General features: G+C 40.5%; 1 protein-coding gene across 1 annotated transcript in view; it reads left to right on the forward strand.

Annotated features, from left to right (window-relative positions):
* Positions 1 to 8,553: 8,553 nt before the first annotated feature.
* The window catches only part of Dars (aspartyl-tRNA synthetase), a 50,495-nt gene continuing 39,473 nt past the window's right edge, over positions 8,554 to 19,575 (forward strand). Inside the window, exons 1-3 of the mRNA XM_028773129.1 lie at positions 8,554 to 8,813; positions 10,686 to 10,743; positions 12,187 to 12,279. Of these exons, the coding sequence (XP_028628962.1) occupies positions 8,748 to 8,813; positions 10,686 to 10,743; positions 12,187 to 12,279 (217 nt within the window). The 5' untranslated portion in view covers positions 8,554 to 8,747. The remainder of the gene's footprint in view (positions 8,814 to 10,685; positions 10,744 to 12,186; positions 12,280 to 19,575) is intronic.

Consider the following 19,575-nt stretch of genomic DNA (forward strand, 5'->3'; position numbering starts at 1 on the left):
GTATGTTATATTAAGGTGTGCACTTGGAGATATGTTAGAAACGGATAATGTTTAAAAGGAGAAAGCAGGAAAAGATCTGGCTAGATACTGGGATGCTGGGAAGAAACCATAAGAAACCAAGAAACAGTACCCAAATTTGGGAGCTAGAAGATAAAGAATGCTTATCCCAAAAGGCTAGGGAGGCAAGTGGGAGGGGAAAGACCAGGGGGTAACTACAAAAACAAGTTTGGGACTCTGAAATGATTTTATGGTGAAGTAGTAGCCATCCATTATTCTCAGACATTCTGACATCCAGTTCACTTCTGTCTGGGAAAGGACTTCCCCCTCCCATTCTTATTTTATGAGACTATAACATTTTTACAATTCACTTTACTATTCTTCGTTTATTGAGTTGTTTCTACCCAGTGTGTTTACAACTTACATAAAATACTAAAGACAATCAAATACACAGAAACAAGGCTGAACAGCGAAACTCGTCCAGTGAAAATATTCCTGCGATCTAGCGACAGCTGTGTAGTAAAATAGTTGCCTTGGGAAGAGGGTGGGCGGAAGACAGGGGGAATGAGGTGCCTTGATAAGAAGCTGCTTTAAAAGGAGGTGGACTCAAACAGGTCAACAGGGAATGGGAATAAGCCAGTATGTGAGAAGCTAGCAATCTGGCAAGAGGATGATACAGAAGGCTGCAGGTGTAAGGGCTCAGCGGCAGAGCATGCCTGGCAAACACCACAACCAGGGCTTGACCTTAATCATCAGAAGATGCAGCAAAATGCAAAGAGGAGAAAAGAGGTGACGTTCTCGTGGGAACAGGATATAAAATTGATGACAATAGGCCTTCCAAGAGGATGGAGAGCCTTTTAACAATGTGCACTATGCATTATTTGCATACACTCCAAAGAACTTGGCACCATCTACATTTTCCGAATCACAGTCACAACCAGGAAACAATAAGGAAAAAAATAGGAGGGGGCTGGGGAGATAGCTCAGTGGTTAAGAGCACTGGCTGTTTTTGCAAAGGATCCAAGTTCAATTCCCAGCAACCACATGGCAGCTTTCAAATAGCTCTAACTCCAGTTTCAGGGGATCCAAACATATACGCAGGCAAAATAGGGGTTGGAGGTTGGTGCATGTTACCTACTATAATAATATTTCACAGTATAGAAAATTAACCATGGACCAATCTCTGCTCTAATTCTACTGAGGTGGGTTTATTTATCACCATAGCAACCTAAAATGTACAGAGAAGCCAAGGACACACCTCAATAGTACAGCCTTTGCCTAGAATTCACAAAAGAAGAGATGAGGGTTATATACTTTTTACAAATGAAGAAATTTAAACTCGGTCAAGTTTATAAAGCTACCTTCAAAATAGACAGTAGCTCATGGTAGATGAGGCGTGAGTGCAGGCCAGTCCTGTGCTTACAGACTTAACAACCAGACCAGCTCTCTGTAAACTCACTTGTGCCTACGAATCATGGGAAGAATCTTTAAAAGAAATTGCTGGGTTTCACCCTTGAGCTTCTGACTGAAACGAGACTAAGGACTTACATCTATAACAAGTTCTTAAGTATACTATTTATTAAGGTTTCTATGTTGGGCGGTGGTGGTGCACGCCTTTAATCCCAGCACTTGGGAGGCAGAGGCAGGTGGATTTCTGAGTTCGAGGCCAGTCTGGTCTACAGAGTGAGTTCCAGGACAGCCAGGGCTACACAGAGAAACCCTGTCTCGAAAAACCAAAACAAACAAACAAACAAAAAAAAAAAAGTTGCTATAACTAAGTTTTGTAATCTAGATGGTTTAACAGCAGAAAATTTTGTTGTTTTTTTTTTTTAAATCATTTTCAAAAGTAAAAGTCTAAGATCAAGTTGCTAACATGGTTAGTGTCTTCAGAGGCCGTTTTCATTGTCTTGAAGATGGTTACCTCCATGTGGTCTCTTTACATATACTCCACGGGGTTATCTGTGACCACCATGACTAGCAGAGCAATGACCTACCAGAGGCAAGTAGATAGTCCAGTTAGTCCAGTTCAACACAACTCAATAGCCGATGTTCATTCAAACTTTGGGAGTCTGACCTCAAGTAGTTTATTTAGGCTGGGCGGTGGTGCACGCCTTTAATCCCAGCACTTGGGAGGCAGAGGCAGGCGGATTTCTGAGTTCAGCCTGGTCTACAGAGTGAGTTCCAGGACAGCCAGGGCTACACAGAGAAACCCTGTCTCAAAAAAACAAAACAAAACAAAACAAAAAAAGTAGTTTATTTAGGCATATTTAAACACATCACAATGGGGTAAAAGTTTTCCTGGTAATAAATAGTGCAATCCCATGTGCTCAATAAGGCTTAAGACATCACTACATGGAGACTCTTTGTAAAGTATGTGTGATGTCTTCCATAGAGATGGGTTCTAAAGATTAACTACATGTGACACCTTCAATAAACATAGGTTCTACAGATTGACAAGCTCATGATAAGGGTCTAGGGGAGGATCCTGTGCGGTCTCGTCACACAGATAGCACAAAAGTCCCCAGGCTAATAATGTCTGATCCCAGCCTTCTTCGAGGAAAACACGTTAGCACAAGAATCTCTGTACCCCTCATGTCTCCCCCTTTTTAAATTTTTTTAAAGAGAAACTTGTGACTGTAATAGAGGCCAAGATTGACTGTGTCGCTGCACGGCTGGTCTAATATGGACAAGCATTTCAAGCTGTGAGAATAGCTAATAGAAAGCCAAGGAAAGGGGAAAGCTGTCTTAATCATGACGGCATTCAAAGGTCACTTGAGATATTTTGGTTATCCTTATCCAGATCATTAATTTGACCATTGAGAATATGAGAAAAATCTGACATATTTAAGTAATATATTACTTAAATTATTAACAACCAAGATTATACTTAAACAATAAATAATCTGTAGTAGCTCTATTTTATAAAATTGTGGTTTTTCCAATTCATCCACCTCTCAATTCCTGCTAATATGTTTTGCTGTAACTTGCTAATCATACAGGCCATTTTTTTTGAAATCTCTTTTTGTATTCCAGTAATCATTCTTGGGATTGTTAATAATAATAATAATAACCTAAAAGCAATGCTTAGCATACTTTCCTATTAGAGCTAAGCCCCTTAGCATACTGTCTCCTATTAGAGGTGTGCTTTCTATCCTCCCTGATGAAAAGTATTTGGATTCTGCACTGACAAGCAGAGAATTAAGAATATAATCTATATTAATAATATATAGTCAATAAAGATAACAGCATCACTTTGGGGTTAGTAGAATTGTGTCCTTGTTGTCTCCCCAAGGTCTTGGCTTGATGAGTTAAAGTCTTGTTGTCTCCTCAGGTCATCAGCTTCCTTTTCCTCTAGAGATGGGTCCTTTTGATAGGTTTGCCACATCCAGCTTTGGACATTTTATCAGTGGTATCCTGGATGTTGTCCTGGTCAGATGCATCATAGTGGGAGCCATATGGGATTTTGTTCATTTTCTGGAAAGACATAAGCATAACCTCACCCTGATGTTAGAAGAACACTGGGCATTTTCTACTGATTAGTTTTTAGATCTTTCCAGTTAATATATACTTTAGACTGAGTCTCTGTTAGGGCAAAAACTTGTGGCGGCAGAAGAATCATTACCCTTTAAAATGAAAAAAAAAAAAATTAAAGTTAGCATAGTTAAATGTTGAATAGTAAGAGACTTAGATAGATGTTTATAGCCCCTTTCCATTTTTAAAATTTACTGTTTAATTATTATTCCACCATAGCCTGATCCTGTAAGCTATAAGGGATTCCAGAATATTACCATAATTAGTATTTCTAGACCATCATCAGCCTTCAGTTGAAGTAGGAGTCCTAGGAAGGAAATGTATATAATCAATGACTAATGGCATCCGAAGGTATCTCACCCCTGTGAGCAGAAGCAACAACCATATTTCGAAAGCATTACATGAACTTTAGGTGCTTAAACTCTGAGATACGAATAATATCTATTTACCAAACAGCATTAGATTTTAACTCTTGAGGATTAATTCCACAAGCAGTGAGAGGAAGAGGACAGGAAGGGTAGGCCTTAATGTTTGCTTAGCTTTCTCACAAGGTTAAGGAAATTGCTCCTGTGAAGATTTTGCATTTTGATGAAAAAGTCTGTGAGAGTTTTGAGTGGCCTGCAAAGGAAGTATTAGGGCAAGGCGACGGCCAGCACATGGGCTTGAGCATTAGTAGATGTTTATGGACCTGGAAAATTAAAATAAGCATGAATATGAGTTATAAAAACAGTTGAGTTCTTTGTCATAAAGATGTCTAAAAGGAGACAAGTAATTGTGAAATAGATTAGTAACAGAGTTGGGTTTAGGTCTTGCAGTTTCTAAAAGAGAAACAGTTTAAGCACAGTGTGCAGAGTCAATCTTACTTACGTCGCCACTCAACAGCTGCCCTGAGTCCACTGTTGCCACAACTCCGTAACTTTTCCATATCACCTTATTTGGTATGGCAAACTGCTTTGAGGTATCCAAGACACACTTTGTAGGGGTATTACATTTCTTAGACTGAGATAAAACCCTAACCCTTGACACCCCATCTCAGCCCCAGCATCCCCAATGCTTTGATTCTTCATAGTAATCAATTCTACCATCACCTACCTGCCAGTTGGTTAAAAGTTTAGTATTTCTCTCCCCCAAGTTGGGGATGATACATGAAGAGCCTGTACTGATTCTGGCTGTGGACTCAATAGTTGCCCAACATAATAAAAGGCCAGTTCAAATCTCGCCTCTTCTGGCCGTGGCAGGAGTAACATGGAACAGGACAAACCTGCCAAGTATCTTCAGTTATGTTCCCAGTTCTTTCAGGTCCTCCAACAGGTGGCCCAAACCATACTCATCCTGCAAGGACAAATTGACTCTTGGCAGCAGTGGTACTCCAAAATGGACAGGAACTAGATCTTTTTACAGCTGCCTCTTCCTCCAAGAGAAATGCTGCTTCTATGTCAGTCAATCCAGTATAGTACAAAACAAAATCCAACAGTTTCAAACAGACCCCCAAAAACGTAAGGAAAAACTCAATGCCTCCAGCCCCTGGGCCTTTGAGGGCCCCACATGGAAGTGAATACTGGCCTTCCTGACTCTCCCCCTCCTTGTTTTCCTGCTTTTACTAGCTGCATCCTCTTCTCTACCTTCCTCCAATGACAAATTCAAAAACTCTCTAATCAAACAATTGATCAGTTGTTCCAAGACCCCCAACCCCTAGCTGCAGAGCCAGAGACTTATGACTACTGAATATGTCCTGGTGGTGAGGATCAACAGTGCCCCAAAGATGTCACCATCCCCAGACAGCAAGAAGTAATCTAAGAAATAACGTGTTCCCATTTGTTCCTCACCTGTCACCCCTTCCTATTTCCTCACCTTTTATAATAAATAAGAGAGAGGAATGTTAGAAAACCAAGAACCGCCCACATTCAGAAGCAAGTCTCCTGTAGAAAACCAAGACCCATCTGCAGTCCAGAACCAGGTCTTCCCTACCTAGCCTGCCTTCAGTAACTCAGCACCAGCAGCCGTGTCATCTCACCAGCCACCAAATGCAATACATTTCCAGTCATCATGGGTGGCCCATTCTCCCTGTGCACATGTATAATACCCCTTTACAAAGCCCGTGTCTTCACACCTGCTCTCTTTCTCCTCCACCCTTGCTCAGAGGCAGTCTCTGTATACTCCCCCACACCCCAGTAAATCTCTTGAGTGAGTCTGTTGCATGTGTGACTTTATGGCATTCCTTGGCCCCAATCTGCCAAGGTACTCTTCTGCTGAGAAACCCCAACTACTGACACACTTGGGAGACCACAGGAGTATAGCGTGTGGTCATTGATGTAACAAATGCTCTTCTTCTGTTAGGCAAGAAATCAAGAGCACGTATTGTTAGAAATAAGTTCAGGCTCACAAAGAAAGAAACCACCATTCCAACTGAAGTGTCTGGGCAAGGTAAACTTGATTCTTGATCAAGAGGGTGTACTCTGAAGAGCAAACATCCCAACGCAGGAAGTACATTTGGTTATTTTATTTTTTATTTGTTTATTTTTATTTTCTTTGGCCCAGGCATTTATTCATATATAAGAAGTCTCAGAGTCATTATTTCTGGAAACCAAGAGGTCATGTGGAAAAGCTCATAGTTACAGATGAGTGGCAGAGAGCAAACCTCTCCTCTCAAGAGGACTGCACGGCAAGGGCTCCTCACCAGCTGTGCTGGACAGGCTGGGCCACCTCCCAGCTGTAGTGGGGAGCATCTCTGATCTTGTCCCCCAGCAGTGCGGCCTGATGCATCAGCTTCTTGGGTATGCAACCCACGTTGACACAGGTGCCACCAAGGCCCCACTTGGTGCCTCGGGGAGAGGGCTCCACATAGTCGGCCACAGCCACCTTCCTTCCCAGCTGAGCAGCTTCCTTGGCACAAGCCAGGCCACCAGATCCCCCACCGATCACCAAGAGATCAAAGCTCTGCTGCCCTCCTGCTGCGCTCGCTGCGCCCCGTGTCCCACGTGTCAGAGCCCATGCCCACGGCCAGAAGCGCACACTGAGTCCGCGCAGCGCGGCCGCCATCGCCGCCATGGCCTGGGGACCTCAGGCGGTCGGGGCACATTTGGTTATTTTAACTCCAGTGTCTTTTCCCCATTGGCTGGGGTCCGACCTCACAATTATTCAGTTGACTAGTCTGAAAAGAACCGGTGCACAGGAAATGGAGGAAGTGGGAAAGGGGTCACTGCTCCAAAGAGAAAAGGATCACTGTTCCAGGCCATGGAATTCCTAGACTAGAGCATGGTGCCTTTGTATAAATAAAGATTTTACTGGGTGGAGAGGACGAAAACATTTTCATAAGTCTTGCAAGGAAAGCAAGATAAAAAGATTTGAATTCTTGGTCCTAAACACAGGTTTTATAGTATTTGATAGAAAAAAAAAATCATGGTTGATATTTCTTACACATTTTTACATCATTACTCCAAAGTTATGACCTAAATAAGAATACTCTATGAAAGCAAAGGAGCCCCAGTAAGACATGCGAGAAAACAACAACAAACAAGCAAACAGAAGACGTGTGGACACACTGAAATAGGACAATCCCACCCTACCAAATGGGAACAGAATTTACATGTTGCCTTCTGTCGACCACTTCATACATTAGGACTAAGAACAAGAGAACAAATCCTTCTTTCAAAAAAATGGAAAAAATGAAGCAATGCAGATACTTTCTGCATTGGAATCCCTTGAGTATAATGGAATGTGTTATTGATCATAAGTATTCAATATCATTCCCTGAGGAATGAATACATTCTTCTGTTTTGAGCAAACAGGAGCAGATTATTAAGATGTGTCTCTTCTAGGCACTAAGCCTGCATCAAGATGGAAGATCAGCTCAGGTTCCTGGCCAGAGTCATGAGCCATCAGTAGTCATTTTACTGCCAATGGCTTATATGATGCTTAGAACCACTGATCAGTTAATTGGACCATATTTTCCCACCTATAATTACATAGTAAACTACACTCTCCAGAGCCACCATGTCTATCTTAGCATTGGATTCCAAGACCTAAGTAAAGCTAGCTATTCCTTAGAGATCTTTCATTTGAGGGGATGAAGTGGGGTTGGGGAAGGGGGTTCACTTGTATCCTATTAACAAGTATTGACCATGACATTTTATGCCAAGTTAAGAGAGTTGAGATGTGACAAAGACAGCGAAAACTCGATGTCCAGCTGGGAGAAGTAGTATTTAATGCAGTCTTCAAATTTTATCCCAGTGAACTTTTTGCTTTGTTTTGGTTGTTGTTTTGAGATAAGGTCTCACTACGCAAACAAGGCTAGCCTTACTCTTGTGCCTCTGCTTCCTGAGTGCTGTAATTGCAGGCCTGCATTACCAAAGCCCACATTCAATAAAACCAATGACATTTTTTAGAAGTCTAATTTAGGGAAGATTCACCCATTGGACAACCAACATTATGCATTGCCTTTAACAACGCAACAAGTCAAGGAAAACCTGTAGGTGATGGCTTTTAAAACAGTACTCCATCCTGCCTTAGGAGCCTATCCGCCTATCTGTAACACAGCATCCTCAGTTCCCAGAGGAGTAGATTGTCCAGAAACCTCCTCTGACCCAAGGGTCAGGCCCCCACAGGGCAGTGAAGGCATTAATTCCAAAAGCTGAGATCCGGGCCTGAGCTTGCAGGACGCTATGACAAGTGGTCTGGGAGGGAGGGTGAAACAGTGATACCCATCCGCATCTCCAAACAAACATACAAATAAGCAAGCTCTTAGTGTTTCACACTCTTAATCCCAGCACTCAGGGAGCAGAGGCAGGGGGATCCTTGTGAGTTCCACGCCAGACAACACTACACAGACACTATCTATAAGTTAATTAAAATTAAATTAAAAAGTGAGTCTCTGGGAACACGGGAAAGACAACTAATGGGAACGAAGTTAAACCAACAGGGTAAGTAGGTCAAGAGACTCTACAGGGAAGATACCTCGGAGCCTATCCTGCGAGAGCACACCCACTTCTGGATAACTCCCATTGCTCCTGTGGGCGGGGCAGAGGGAGGAGCTGGCGACGGCGCGCGAGATCTCCGCCGTGGCTCTCGCGATATTTCCGAAGCCAAGGTTCCACGCGGAATCTGGCTGCTTAAAACGCGGGCTGAGAGGGCAAGACTGTGCGGGAGGGAGACGCTTTTTAGTCTGTCCTACGGAAGCCTGCGAGGGAGGGTGGTATCCACTCCCCAAATCCAGTGTCCTGATGCCCAGCGCCAACGCCAGCCGTAAGGGTCAGGAGAAGCCGCGGGAGATCGTGGACGCGGCGGAAGTGGGTTTCCTCCTTCCCCGGGTCGGGGAGCGCGCTGTGGGAGGGAGTGGGGCGATAGGGCGCGCTTCGGGACCTCCCGTCAGCGCTTTACTCGCAGGCCACGGCGTGGGGTGTCGCGCCGCAGGCCAGTATTCCCGAGGACCCCAGGGGCCGTTCCTGGGCGTCCGGCCCGAACTACTGGGGACTGTTACTCTTGGAGCCGTGTGGCCTAGAAGAAACGTGTTCATGGGGGATGGGGGGGATCGGGTAGACGCGTGGCGCTCACTGAACCGGAAGTGGCTGCAGCGAGGGTCACACGAGCCTTCCTAGGTTAACACGTCCTGCACGTAACACACCACCCCAGTCCTCGGAATTTTTTGATAAAGCACTACTAATCGATATCCTCTTAGCCCTCATAATGTTTTGGCAAGTAATGACAGCCCTTTGCAACACTGGCTGCCAGTGTATTTAATGACTTTTCCTTGTGACAGCTGCGAACACATGTTATCTTAGTTTCCTTTCTCAGTGACCCAGTGAGGTAGGTAATGCGATTCCCAGAGGTGACCTTTTAGTAGCCATAACCCTCAGTGATCCTTTGGCACTTTCCAGAAATCACACTTTGAAATCCTCCAAGTTCGGTGTATTGTAGTAACACTTAGGCCTTAATCTTTGCCTGGCTCCCATTTTTTTGGTGGAGGAATTCAGCAGTTTGTAACTACATCATAACTCAGAATAATAAGTTAATATTTAGTTCTGCTGAAATGTGAGTACTAAATAGAAACGATCACTTTTTTCTCACCCCCCCCTTTGGTTCACACGCTGCCACCTATTTGTGGCATATGTCATACTATGGGACAGTGTCTTTCTACTGTGGCCCATTTATTCTCTGTAAAAGTGTTTTATTAATATTCAGAAGTGATTGCCTGGTAAGCCTCATAACATGTTTTATTTTGGCATATTTGAAAAACTAAAAGCTCCATGTTGAGATAATTTCAACAAGAAAATGTAGAAGAATAGACACTGTTCCAGACATCTTCCAAAACTACCTTGTAGAAATCTAAGGAAATTATTTTTGTGTGTTGGTGTGTCTAATCGTATAAATTACCAACACACCCTTGTAAGTAGTCTAGGTATAAGATATAATATATAGGAGACGTCATAATAGAGTTCTAGAAATAAATGGAAGGAACTTAGGATCATCGTAGAGGTAAAGCAAGATAAAATGAAAGACTATTTACTTAACTATTTAATAAGTGTAGTCCATAGCCTGAACTTCACCTCCTGTTCCTAACTTACTACATGAAATTTCATAATAATGCCATTCTCTTACTATGTAATCTATTATTATGAGACTGGGTTCTAGAAATAGGAAGCAGGTGAATTTTCTGATCATATTTTACAAAAGGAAAGTTGTAGTTAATGTGTATCAAACAGCTCCAATTTCTAAGAACTGAACATCTGGTGCTCAGAAACCTAACCCAAAGCACTGGTTCTCTTTGAACATGTCTTCCTGTAATAGGAAGTTAATAAAACTGTAGGACTTCATCTTACTCCCTTCACAGGGGAAATTTATATCTCTTCTTTGAAGTAGATTAATCTCCCTTGGAATAAGGTAGTTAAGATGCATTTTATGCATGTGTAAATTATACCTGGGAATACTATTATGCATGATACATCTGTGCAAATATGTATATGTAATAAATATATAACCAGAAACTGGGTGCTTTTCTGTTTGTAGTAAGCACATACATAAGTGAACAAATTTCCATATTTAAAATGGCTGAGTTTAATACTATGTTTTTGGAAATTAATACAAATTTATTTGTAGTTCCAGGTGCTTGTATTTATGTAAATTAACAGCCATGTTACAAAAACCCCTCTTTTTTTTTCTAGGATTATGCTAAAGAGAGATATGGGATATCCTCTATGATACAATCACAAGAAAAACCAGGTTAGTATTTTCTTTTTAATCCTAGGAGAACACTTAATGAAGTTTAAAATAGGATTGACTAAAGGTATTACTAGCAAAGGAATAACTTTGAAAAGTTTAAATGTCATTGATTGATGTTACCACACTCCGTAAACATTGTCAGCCTGCAGGTCTTAATCTGGAAAAGAATATATTTCTTTTTTTTTTTTTTTTTTTTTTTGAGACAGTCTTGTGAATTAGAATTACCCAGGTTGGTCCTGAACTCTTTGTGGCAGAGAGTGACCTTTAACTTCTGACCTTCCACTCTATACCTCTGAGTGCTGATTTAACCAGTGTGCACCACCACTCCAATCAGATCTACTTTTTAAATTTTTGGTTTGTTTGTTGAAACGGGTTCACAGGATTTCTCTGTAGCCCTGGCTGTCCTGGAAAGGCCTGCCTCTGCCTCTGTTGCTGGGATTAAAGGCAGTTGCCACCACTGCTCTCCCAAATCTCCCTTTTAAACTCAGGCTGCTCTGTCTTCTCTCCCACACAGTGTGGGTGTATCCTGGATTTGCCCAGTGGATACAGCGGAAGTCCGATTGGTACATAGTCTACTGGCAGCATTCCTCTTTCATTTCCTTTGCTTTTGGCCTTGAGAACCATAGTGTTTTCCTATAGACCACATTTCTTTACAGTTGCATTTTTGCCTTATGAGACTAAACTAGTGTATTTAGGTAAGTAGACCCCGGTGAAAGGGTCAACAACCCCAAAGTGGTCTTGACCTAAAGGTTGAGAACACGCTGTGTTAGAGACTATAGAATCTTTAGTGCTTTCTTTCTCTATTACTTGGCTCTGCCTGCTTTAGGATATTGTCTCATTCTCTCCTATGAACTCATGCTAGTGGGAAAGATGCTAACTACAGTCCTGGGCCTACACCATCTCAACCTGAGGCAAGGAATTTCAGGAGCCTTTTCCCAGGATTTATATATTAGTTTCAATCAGTGCTTCACTGGGTTGCTCATTGTTCTAAGGAATGAGATACCACATTTATCCAGGCCTGTCTAGAGACCTTGTAGCTAGCCTATTTACATCAGATGGCTATTTTCGCAGCATGTACACAAATCGTCCTGTTAGCTTTGGTCTAGGCAGATGAGGTACATTGTATTTGGCCATTTAAAAGCATTGAAATTTAAGCAAATTTGCAGTGTGAAATGTTTATGACTGCAGTATAGACTGACTGAATTAGAAGAAGAATAGTTAGGAGCCTTTTTGCTATATAGTCTTAGGCAAGTAGCTTGATTTAAAGTAGCTAGTAGAAGATAGTAAAAAATTATAATTAGGAAGTGCAGTTTATAAAGGAGGCATATTGCATAGAGAAAAAATATCAGAGAATTATTAAAGTGATGGCAAGTTTTTAAGCTGCTTATCAGACAATAATCACTGTAAATCTGGATTTTAAAATTGCTTTACTGTGTATTACAGATAGAGTTTTGGTTCGAGTTAAGGACCTGACAGTGCAAAAAGCTGATGATGTTGTTTGGGTCCGGGCCAGAGTTCATACAAGCAGAGCAAAAGGTAAGATTGGCCTAATGGTTACAGCTTTTTGTGTGTGTATACAATTTTTTAAAAAAATCTCAATGTGTATAAGTTTTTTGCTTGTTGTATGTCTTTAATGGGTGTATATATATATATGTATAAGTGCAGGTGCCTTCAGAGTCTAGAAGAGACTTTGGATCTCCTGGAGTTGAAAGTAAAGGCATTGCCGGGCGGTGGTGGCGCACGCCTTTAATCCCAGCACTTGGGAGGCAGAGGCAGGCGGATTTCTAAGTTCGAGGCCAGCCTGGTCTACAGAGTGAGTTCCAGGACAGCCAGGGCTACACAGAGAAACCCTGTCTCGAAAAAAAACAAAACAAAACAAACAAAAAAAGAAAGTAAAGGCATTTGTGAACTGCTTAACAGATTTAGGGCTTTAAAGGGAATGGAGCATGGGTCCTGAGTAAAGGCAGTATAACTTGTAGTCAGTCTGTTTATCCCCACATTGTGTATTTATAGTTGTAATTATTTAGATAAGAGAATATCAAAAGAAACATTAGGGTTGTTTAAATCTCGATTTTTATGGAATAGTGGCCTTGGCCTACTCTTCAGCATTTTCTAAAAATTTAATGAGATTTATATTTGTTATAACTTCATTTGTATCTTCCTGCTTTTCTAATTTAATCATGCCTATACATATGTGAAGAAGGCAGAACAGACATTCCTAATTCACTTTCTGAAGAAATATAAAGTTGCTTGCTCAGTCTCATCGTAATTGGTAAAATATGAACAGAATCCAAAAAGCTAAGATATGTTTTTTAAAAAACCAACTTTTTAAAAAGATTTATTTATTTGTGTATTTTATGTATATTTGTGTATTTTATGTGTATGAGTTCTCTATTTCCATGTATGCCTGCATTACAGAATAGAGTATCAGATCCTAGTATAGATGGTTGTGAGCCTCCATATGGTTATTGGGAATTGAACTCAGGATCTCTGGAAAAGCAGTTAGTGTTCTTAACCACTGAGCCATTTCTCCAGCCCCAAGCTAAGTCATCTTTGTCTCTTCAGAAGAATTTATTTAATGTGTTTCATATTACAATATTTCTTAAAGTTTTATTTTAAAGCATTTTATTACAGATTAATATATGTGTATGATTTTTAAAATTCTGCCATTCTATACTCATGCCTTTCAATACCATTAATTCTTAAGTAAATGAATACTATTGTTAGACTTTGAGAAGTGTTTTAAATTGTTGACAGTTTGAACCAATGAACAGATAATGATATTGTAATTTACTGTGTCTCTCTCAGCAGACTGAGAACCTACCGTTTGTTCTTTCTCTTTTTCTAACTATTAAAGATTTACTTTATTGCATGTATTTGTGTGGGTGTGTGTACATGAGCACTGGATCGATCATAGGTGTGAGCCATTGTCTTTAGCTCAGGAACTTTTTTGTTGTTTTGTTTGTTTGTTTTTTGGAGACAGGGTCTTTCTATGTAGTCCTGGCTGCCTGAAACTATGTAGACCAGGCTAGCATGGGTACTAGAAACTGAACTCTATTCTTCGTGCTCCTAGCCTGCTGAGCCGTCTGTCCAGCTCCATACTTTATTCAGTTAATGGAAAGATAGAATGATCCATATAAGCCTGACCAAGATTTCCCTTCAGACCTACTCCCTTCCTCTCTTTAAAATAAAAAAATCTTTTCCATGTCTTAGGTTTTGTTTTCCTTTGTTTGCTTGTTTGTTTTGGGTTTTTTGGTGGAAGTTTATATTATTTTTAATTGTGTGGTTTTGGGTAAAAGTGCCGTTGGAGGCCAGAGGCATAAGATTCCTAGCACCTGAGTTACACATAGTTGTGACTTGCCTGGTATGAGTGCTGGGAATGATCTCTTGTTATATACTCTTAACTACTTAGCATTTCTCTAGCTTCCTCTTCAGCTTTTAAATGCATCAGTGAAGCTGAGATCTCTGATCCTAGTAAAATAGGAATTCCAGTTTGAGACCAGCCTGGGTATGTACACTTCCTTGAGGAAAAAAGAGTTTAAAATGACATTTTGAAGTTGTTTTAAGATAAACCTGATTTTTAAAATTTTATACTGTATAACAGCATTTAGTTTTATTTCGTTTACAATATTTTTTAAAGACTTATTTCTATGTGTGTGTTTGTGTTCACTCCTGTGAGGTGTTCTCTGTCATTACCCTCTTGAGGTAGGATTGATTGCTCGCTCACACTTTCACAGCCAGACTAGAAGCAACCAAACCTTAGTAATGCTGCGTACAATATTCTTAATTTGTTTTCTTCATTATAAAAATAATACCTTATTTAGCATACTCAAATAATATGGAATTAAGACAGGAATAAGTAGAAAATTAGCCATAGATTTTTCTGACTGATTTTTATGAGTCTGAGTATGAAAGCTATGTTTGAGTCAACAGTTTTATAACACGGTTTTATACCCATACTTTTCATCTTTCCATGTCTGTGCATATAGGTATTCACAGACTGATTTACTGTGTATTGTGTGGTGCTGGGGCTCAAACCCAGGCCTGTGCTAGTACACATACATACACACACACACAGAGACACACAACCATTGCTGTTGCTTTTTAACTATACAGAAGGATAGTGAGTATATGCTACTCTTGCTTCTCTGTGTGTAAGGCAGTGCCTTACAGAACACTGAACTAAGCATTAAATTATGGCCCTCAATGTCACTGCCAGAGCCAAAGAAAAAACAGTTAGCACATGACCGGAACTTGGTACTGACCATCATAAGCACTGATGGCAGTAGTTTGAGTGGACGGTTCTGTGCCATGACACCAGTACTGGCTTTTCTGTCTTGGGTTTTCAGAATCCTTCTGAGCAGACGATTTTTAAAGCTGTAGTTTTAGAAACACTTTCACACAGACAGCTTGGGACTGTGGCACTGAGGTTGACTGTAGGTCTGTTGAGTTAATGAAGCGTACAAACATGAAGAACGGGGTAACAGTTCCCATTCTCTTCTGGGAGTAATAATGTAGTAATGTCTTTGTCATTATGCCTTTTTTCCATACTTATTTTCCTTTACATACATCTTAAGAAATGTATTTTTTGAACTGTGTGGTGGTGACATAGGACTTTAGTTCCAGCACTGGGGAGGCAGAGGCAAATGGACCTCTGTGAGTTCAAGGTCAGCCTAGTCTACAGTGTGAGTTCCAGGACAGCCAAAACTACACAAAGAAACTCCATCTCAAAAAAACAAAAAAGAGAAAATAATTAAAATATAAATTACGTCATGCCCATTGCCAGATTACCCTTCAATTAGCATTGGCTAACTTTACTTTTAGCCAGTTACAGTGGTATGCTTTTTACTAAATCTTTGAGCATTGAATATTCTTTTTTAAAAATTTTGTTCATTTGAGAAGTAAATGATGTATTGCTATCATTTGCTTCAACTTCTGTTGCTCTCATAGCATTAACATCTTGTCCCTTATAATTAACTTTTGTTGTTGCTTTGTTTTTTATTTGTTTTTGAGACAGAGTTTCCCTGTGTAGGCTGTCCTGGAACTCACTCACAGAGATCCACCTGCCTCTAACTCCCAAGTGCTGGGAAAGGTGCGGCTCACTGTGCCCAGATGATTTGTTTTCTTTGTCTTTCATGTTACCTGTTTTGAATTATTGCCTTGTTTTGTTTGTTCGTTTGTTTGTTTGTTTGTTTGTTTTTGTGAGGGGCGATTCAGTGTTCTTATAAATCTTTAAGAACTTTCTATACTAGTCCTATTAATTGTTGCTCAGGTCCTTTAGAACTGGGTTATATATGGTTTTGGGCTGTCTTGTAGGTGGTGGGGCTCAAGTTTGGATTCTCTGGAAAAGCAGCTAGTGGTCTTAACTGCTGAGTCCTGTCTCTCCAGCCCCTGTTGTATCATTTCAAAGAAAGAAGTTCTTTCTTTATTGTAGAATTTAGTCCTAGGTTTCATTGTTTACTGGTTTTCTTTTTGAACAATCAGTGTTCTACAGGTGCTCTCCCAATGAGGTGCTTTTGCCCCTCTTTGTTTGGGTTTGTTTGTTTTAGTTGTTTGGGGACTTTTTGTTTGATTGGTTTTGTTATTGGTTTTGGATATACTGTTCCATGTAGCCCAGGGAGGCCTCACCCTCAACTATCTGTCTATGGATTATCTTGTTGACCTCCAGAGTTCCAGGATTATAGGTGTCTGTCATCACAACCAACTTTATTTTCCCCCCTTTGATAGATTTTGTTTAGAGTCTCTCTGTAGGCCGGTGCTTAGTTCTTTGACATCACAGATGTGGCAGTTTAGGATTAGAGCAAGCATAGTGAGCTCAGGGGCGACTCTCACCTCTCAGCCCTCCTTCCTGGTCTGTGGCCTTTTTTTGGTTTTTATTTTTAGTAGAAGAGATTTGCTTTTTAGGATTTCACCTAATTAAGGAATATTAACCCCCTCCCTTTTTTCTTTTTTTGCCCTTTTATAGTTTCCAGTAGCAAATGTGTCAGATCTTGGGATATTTGTTTCCTTCTGTGTTTAACTCCTAGACGTTCCCACATTTTCTTTACTCTCTGTGTTGACTCCCACCCCCAAGTTTTTTGAGGCCCGACTTTTCCCTTTGTGCCTTGTCTATGATTGTGTGACCTGGAAAGACTGCTCAGTGGGTAACGTGCTGGCCGCCTAAGCGTAAGGCCCTGAGTTCAGATCTCTAGAACCCATCCTTAAAAGCCAGACAGTCCATATGACAGAAGGAGAGAACCGACTCCTGCAGTTTGTTCTCTGACTTCCATTCCTGCGTGCGCGCACTCCCCCCCTCCCCCACACACACACACGGGTAGGGTAGGTGGGGTGAGGGGGTTGGGTGTCAGCTGCTATTGAGGAAAGACGTCCTGATATCAACCTCTGGCCTCCACACCGGTCCACATATATGTGCATACTCTGCATACATATTTTTAAAAATCTTTTTAATTAGAAAAGATTTTTATTATAGAAAGGATGTAGCCGGGCAGTGGTGGCGCACGCCTTTAATCCCAGCACTTGGGAGGCAGAGGCAAGCAGATTTCTGAGTTCGAGGCCAGCCTGGTCTACAGAGTGAGTTCCAGAACAGCCAGGGCTACACAAAGAAACCCTGTCTCGAAAAACAAAACAAAACAAAAGTTGTTGGATCTCCTGGAACTGGAGGTAGAGAGAATTATGAGTTGACATGTGGGTGCTGGGAACTGAACCTGAGTCCTTAGCAAGAGTAGCAAGTGCACTTAACTGCTGAGCCATCTCTCTACCCCCTTAATAGACTCCTTAACAAAATTGGAACTATGTATACAGTTTGATCAGTTTTTTTCATGTAAATGTTTACTGAATATTTATCATCATATTCTCAGTGTTCTACATAAATTGCACATAGTTATCCGTCTACAAAATAGGAATGATAAGCAATCCTCAAATAAGCTGCCAATATTAGAAATACTGTTAACAATAAAAGTTAATAGTTAGCATTAATGGACTCTGCCTTTAAATATATCATCCTCAAGACTATAAGTCTTTATAATAAGAAAAGTAAACCTTTGAGAAGTATGCTAGTCCTCATTTTGCAAATGAAGAACAGAGACCTACAGTGGTTTAATAGTTTTCCTGTAAGGCTGCTTTGTAGGAGTGATAGGATGTTGTCCCTGACCTTTAGAGTTCAAAGTGGATGGTGGTGGCCCATATCTTTAATCCCAGACCAGTACCTAGTCCACAAAGCAAGTTCCTGGACAGCTAAGGATACACAGAGAAATCTTGACTTGAAAAAATCCATCCAATCAAGCAAACAAAACACAGGTTTCAAAGTTGTTATCCTATCAAACCATTCCGTGGAGTGTTAATGCTTAGTGCTGACCCTTTTGTAAACTCCTTAGAAGAACTGTCCATTCACTAGGAGTCTTTTGTGCTGTTTTAGAGCTGTTGTATTTCTGGGTAGCTTTGGAATGCAAGGAAGGTTGGAATGCAAGGAAGGTTGGACTGCTTCTGTATGAACTACTACAGCAGCTAAAATGCTGATTCTTCTCAGCATGCACTGAGTTTATAATAAGTACACCACCTTCTATTTCTCAATACATTGTGTTCTAAATGGGGCAAGATCCAGCTATGGGTTCTATAGTAATATTCTTAGATAATGTCATTTTAATCATGTACAAGTTCAGGGCTAATTTTTTTGTCATCCAGTACCTTTAATGCCTTTGAGTTTGGTTAGTTTTAACTTGTATCTGAATCATATTGTAAAACAAGAAGGAAAAGTCAGTGTCTTTTTTTCATGATAGAAATGTGTCAATTATGTGACTTCAGAGTCAATAAATTCTATCTCTGTTGACATTCTACTTGCAACCTGCCTTTTTTAAATCTTAAAATTTTTTATTTATTTTTGTTTTGTAGCTATAGATCAGGCTGGTCTCAAACTCAAAGATATCTGCCTGCCTCTGCCTCCAAAGTGCTGGGATCAAAGGTGTAGGCCAAAATGCCTGACTAACCTTTTTTAAATTCATGATTATACTCTGGTACACATTTTAAAATACTGTGTGTTGAAAGTAATAACTACTTGCTTCCAGTTTTTGCTTTTTTTTTTTTTTTTTTGGGCAAGGTTAAGTCTTAATATAAAAGAATAATAAAAAGTCATACCCTTGTGATATTTTATAAGATAGCCTGAGGAGACATATGGTCTTGGAAAGATTAAATTTTTTTTAAAGATTTATGTATTTATTTTATGTATGTAGTACACTGAAGCTGTCTTCATGCACACCAGAAGAGGGCATCAGATCCCATTACAGATGATTGTAAGCTACCATGTGGTTGCTGGGACTTGAACTCAGGACCTCTGGAAGAGCAGTCAGTGAGTGCTCCTAACCACTGAGCCATTTTTCCCACCCCAGATTAATTCATTTTTATGAGGAAATAGTTTTCTAGAGTTTGATCAGAGACTTAAAATGTTCTGCTTTGGAAGAAGAGGGATGGATGATACAGGATGCATAAGTAATTTTTTTCAGGTTAAGAGTAAGAAATGACAGTTCTTTATGAAAGGATACAGTTGGTTAAAAAGTGGCATTTTACTGACAAAAGTAAAATTGCTTGAAGTTTTAAAACATGGAACTATTGCAGAGGACAAGTGAGTGGGAAGTGGAATGCTGAGCTAGCCCGATAATCTGTGCGCTTTTTAAAATGTCCTTTGGCAGAAAGAACTCTGTAGATGGACCACCCCAAAGAGCACCGTACTCTAACTAGTAAACACTTGATTAGCACTTTTGTGATTGCATGATTGAAGTTTCCATGGTAGGTAGCTCAGTCTCCTTGCCTGTAGAATATAGAAACATTTGGGTGAATGGT

The sequence above is a fragment of the Grammomys surdaster genome, unplaced genomic scaffold (assembly GCF_004785775.1).
Source record: "Grammomys surdaster isolate TR1022 unplaced genomic scaffold, NIH_TR_1.0 221, whole genome shotgun sequence".
Lineage (NCBI taxonomy): Eukaryota > Metazoa > Chordata > Mammalia > Rodentia > Muridae > Grammomys > Grammomys surdaster.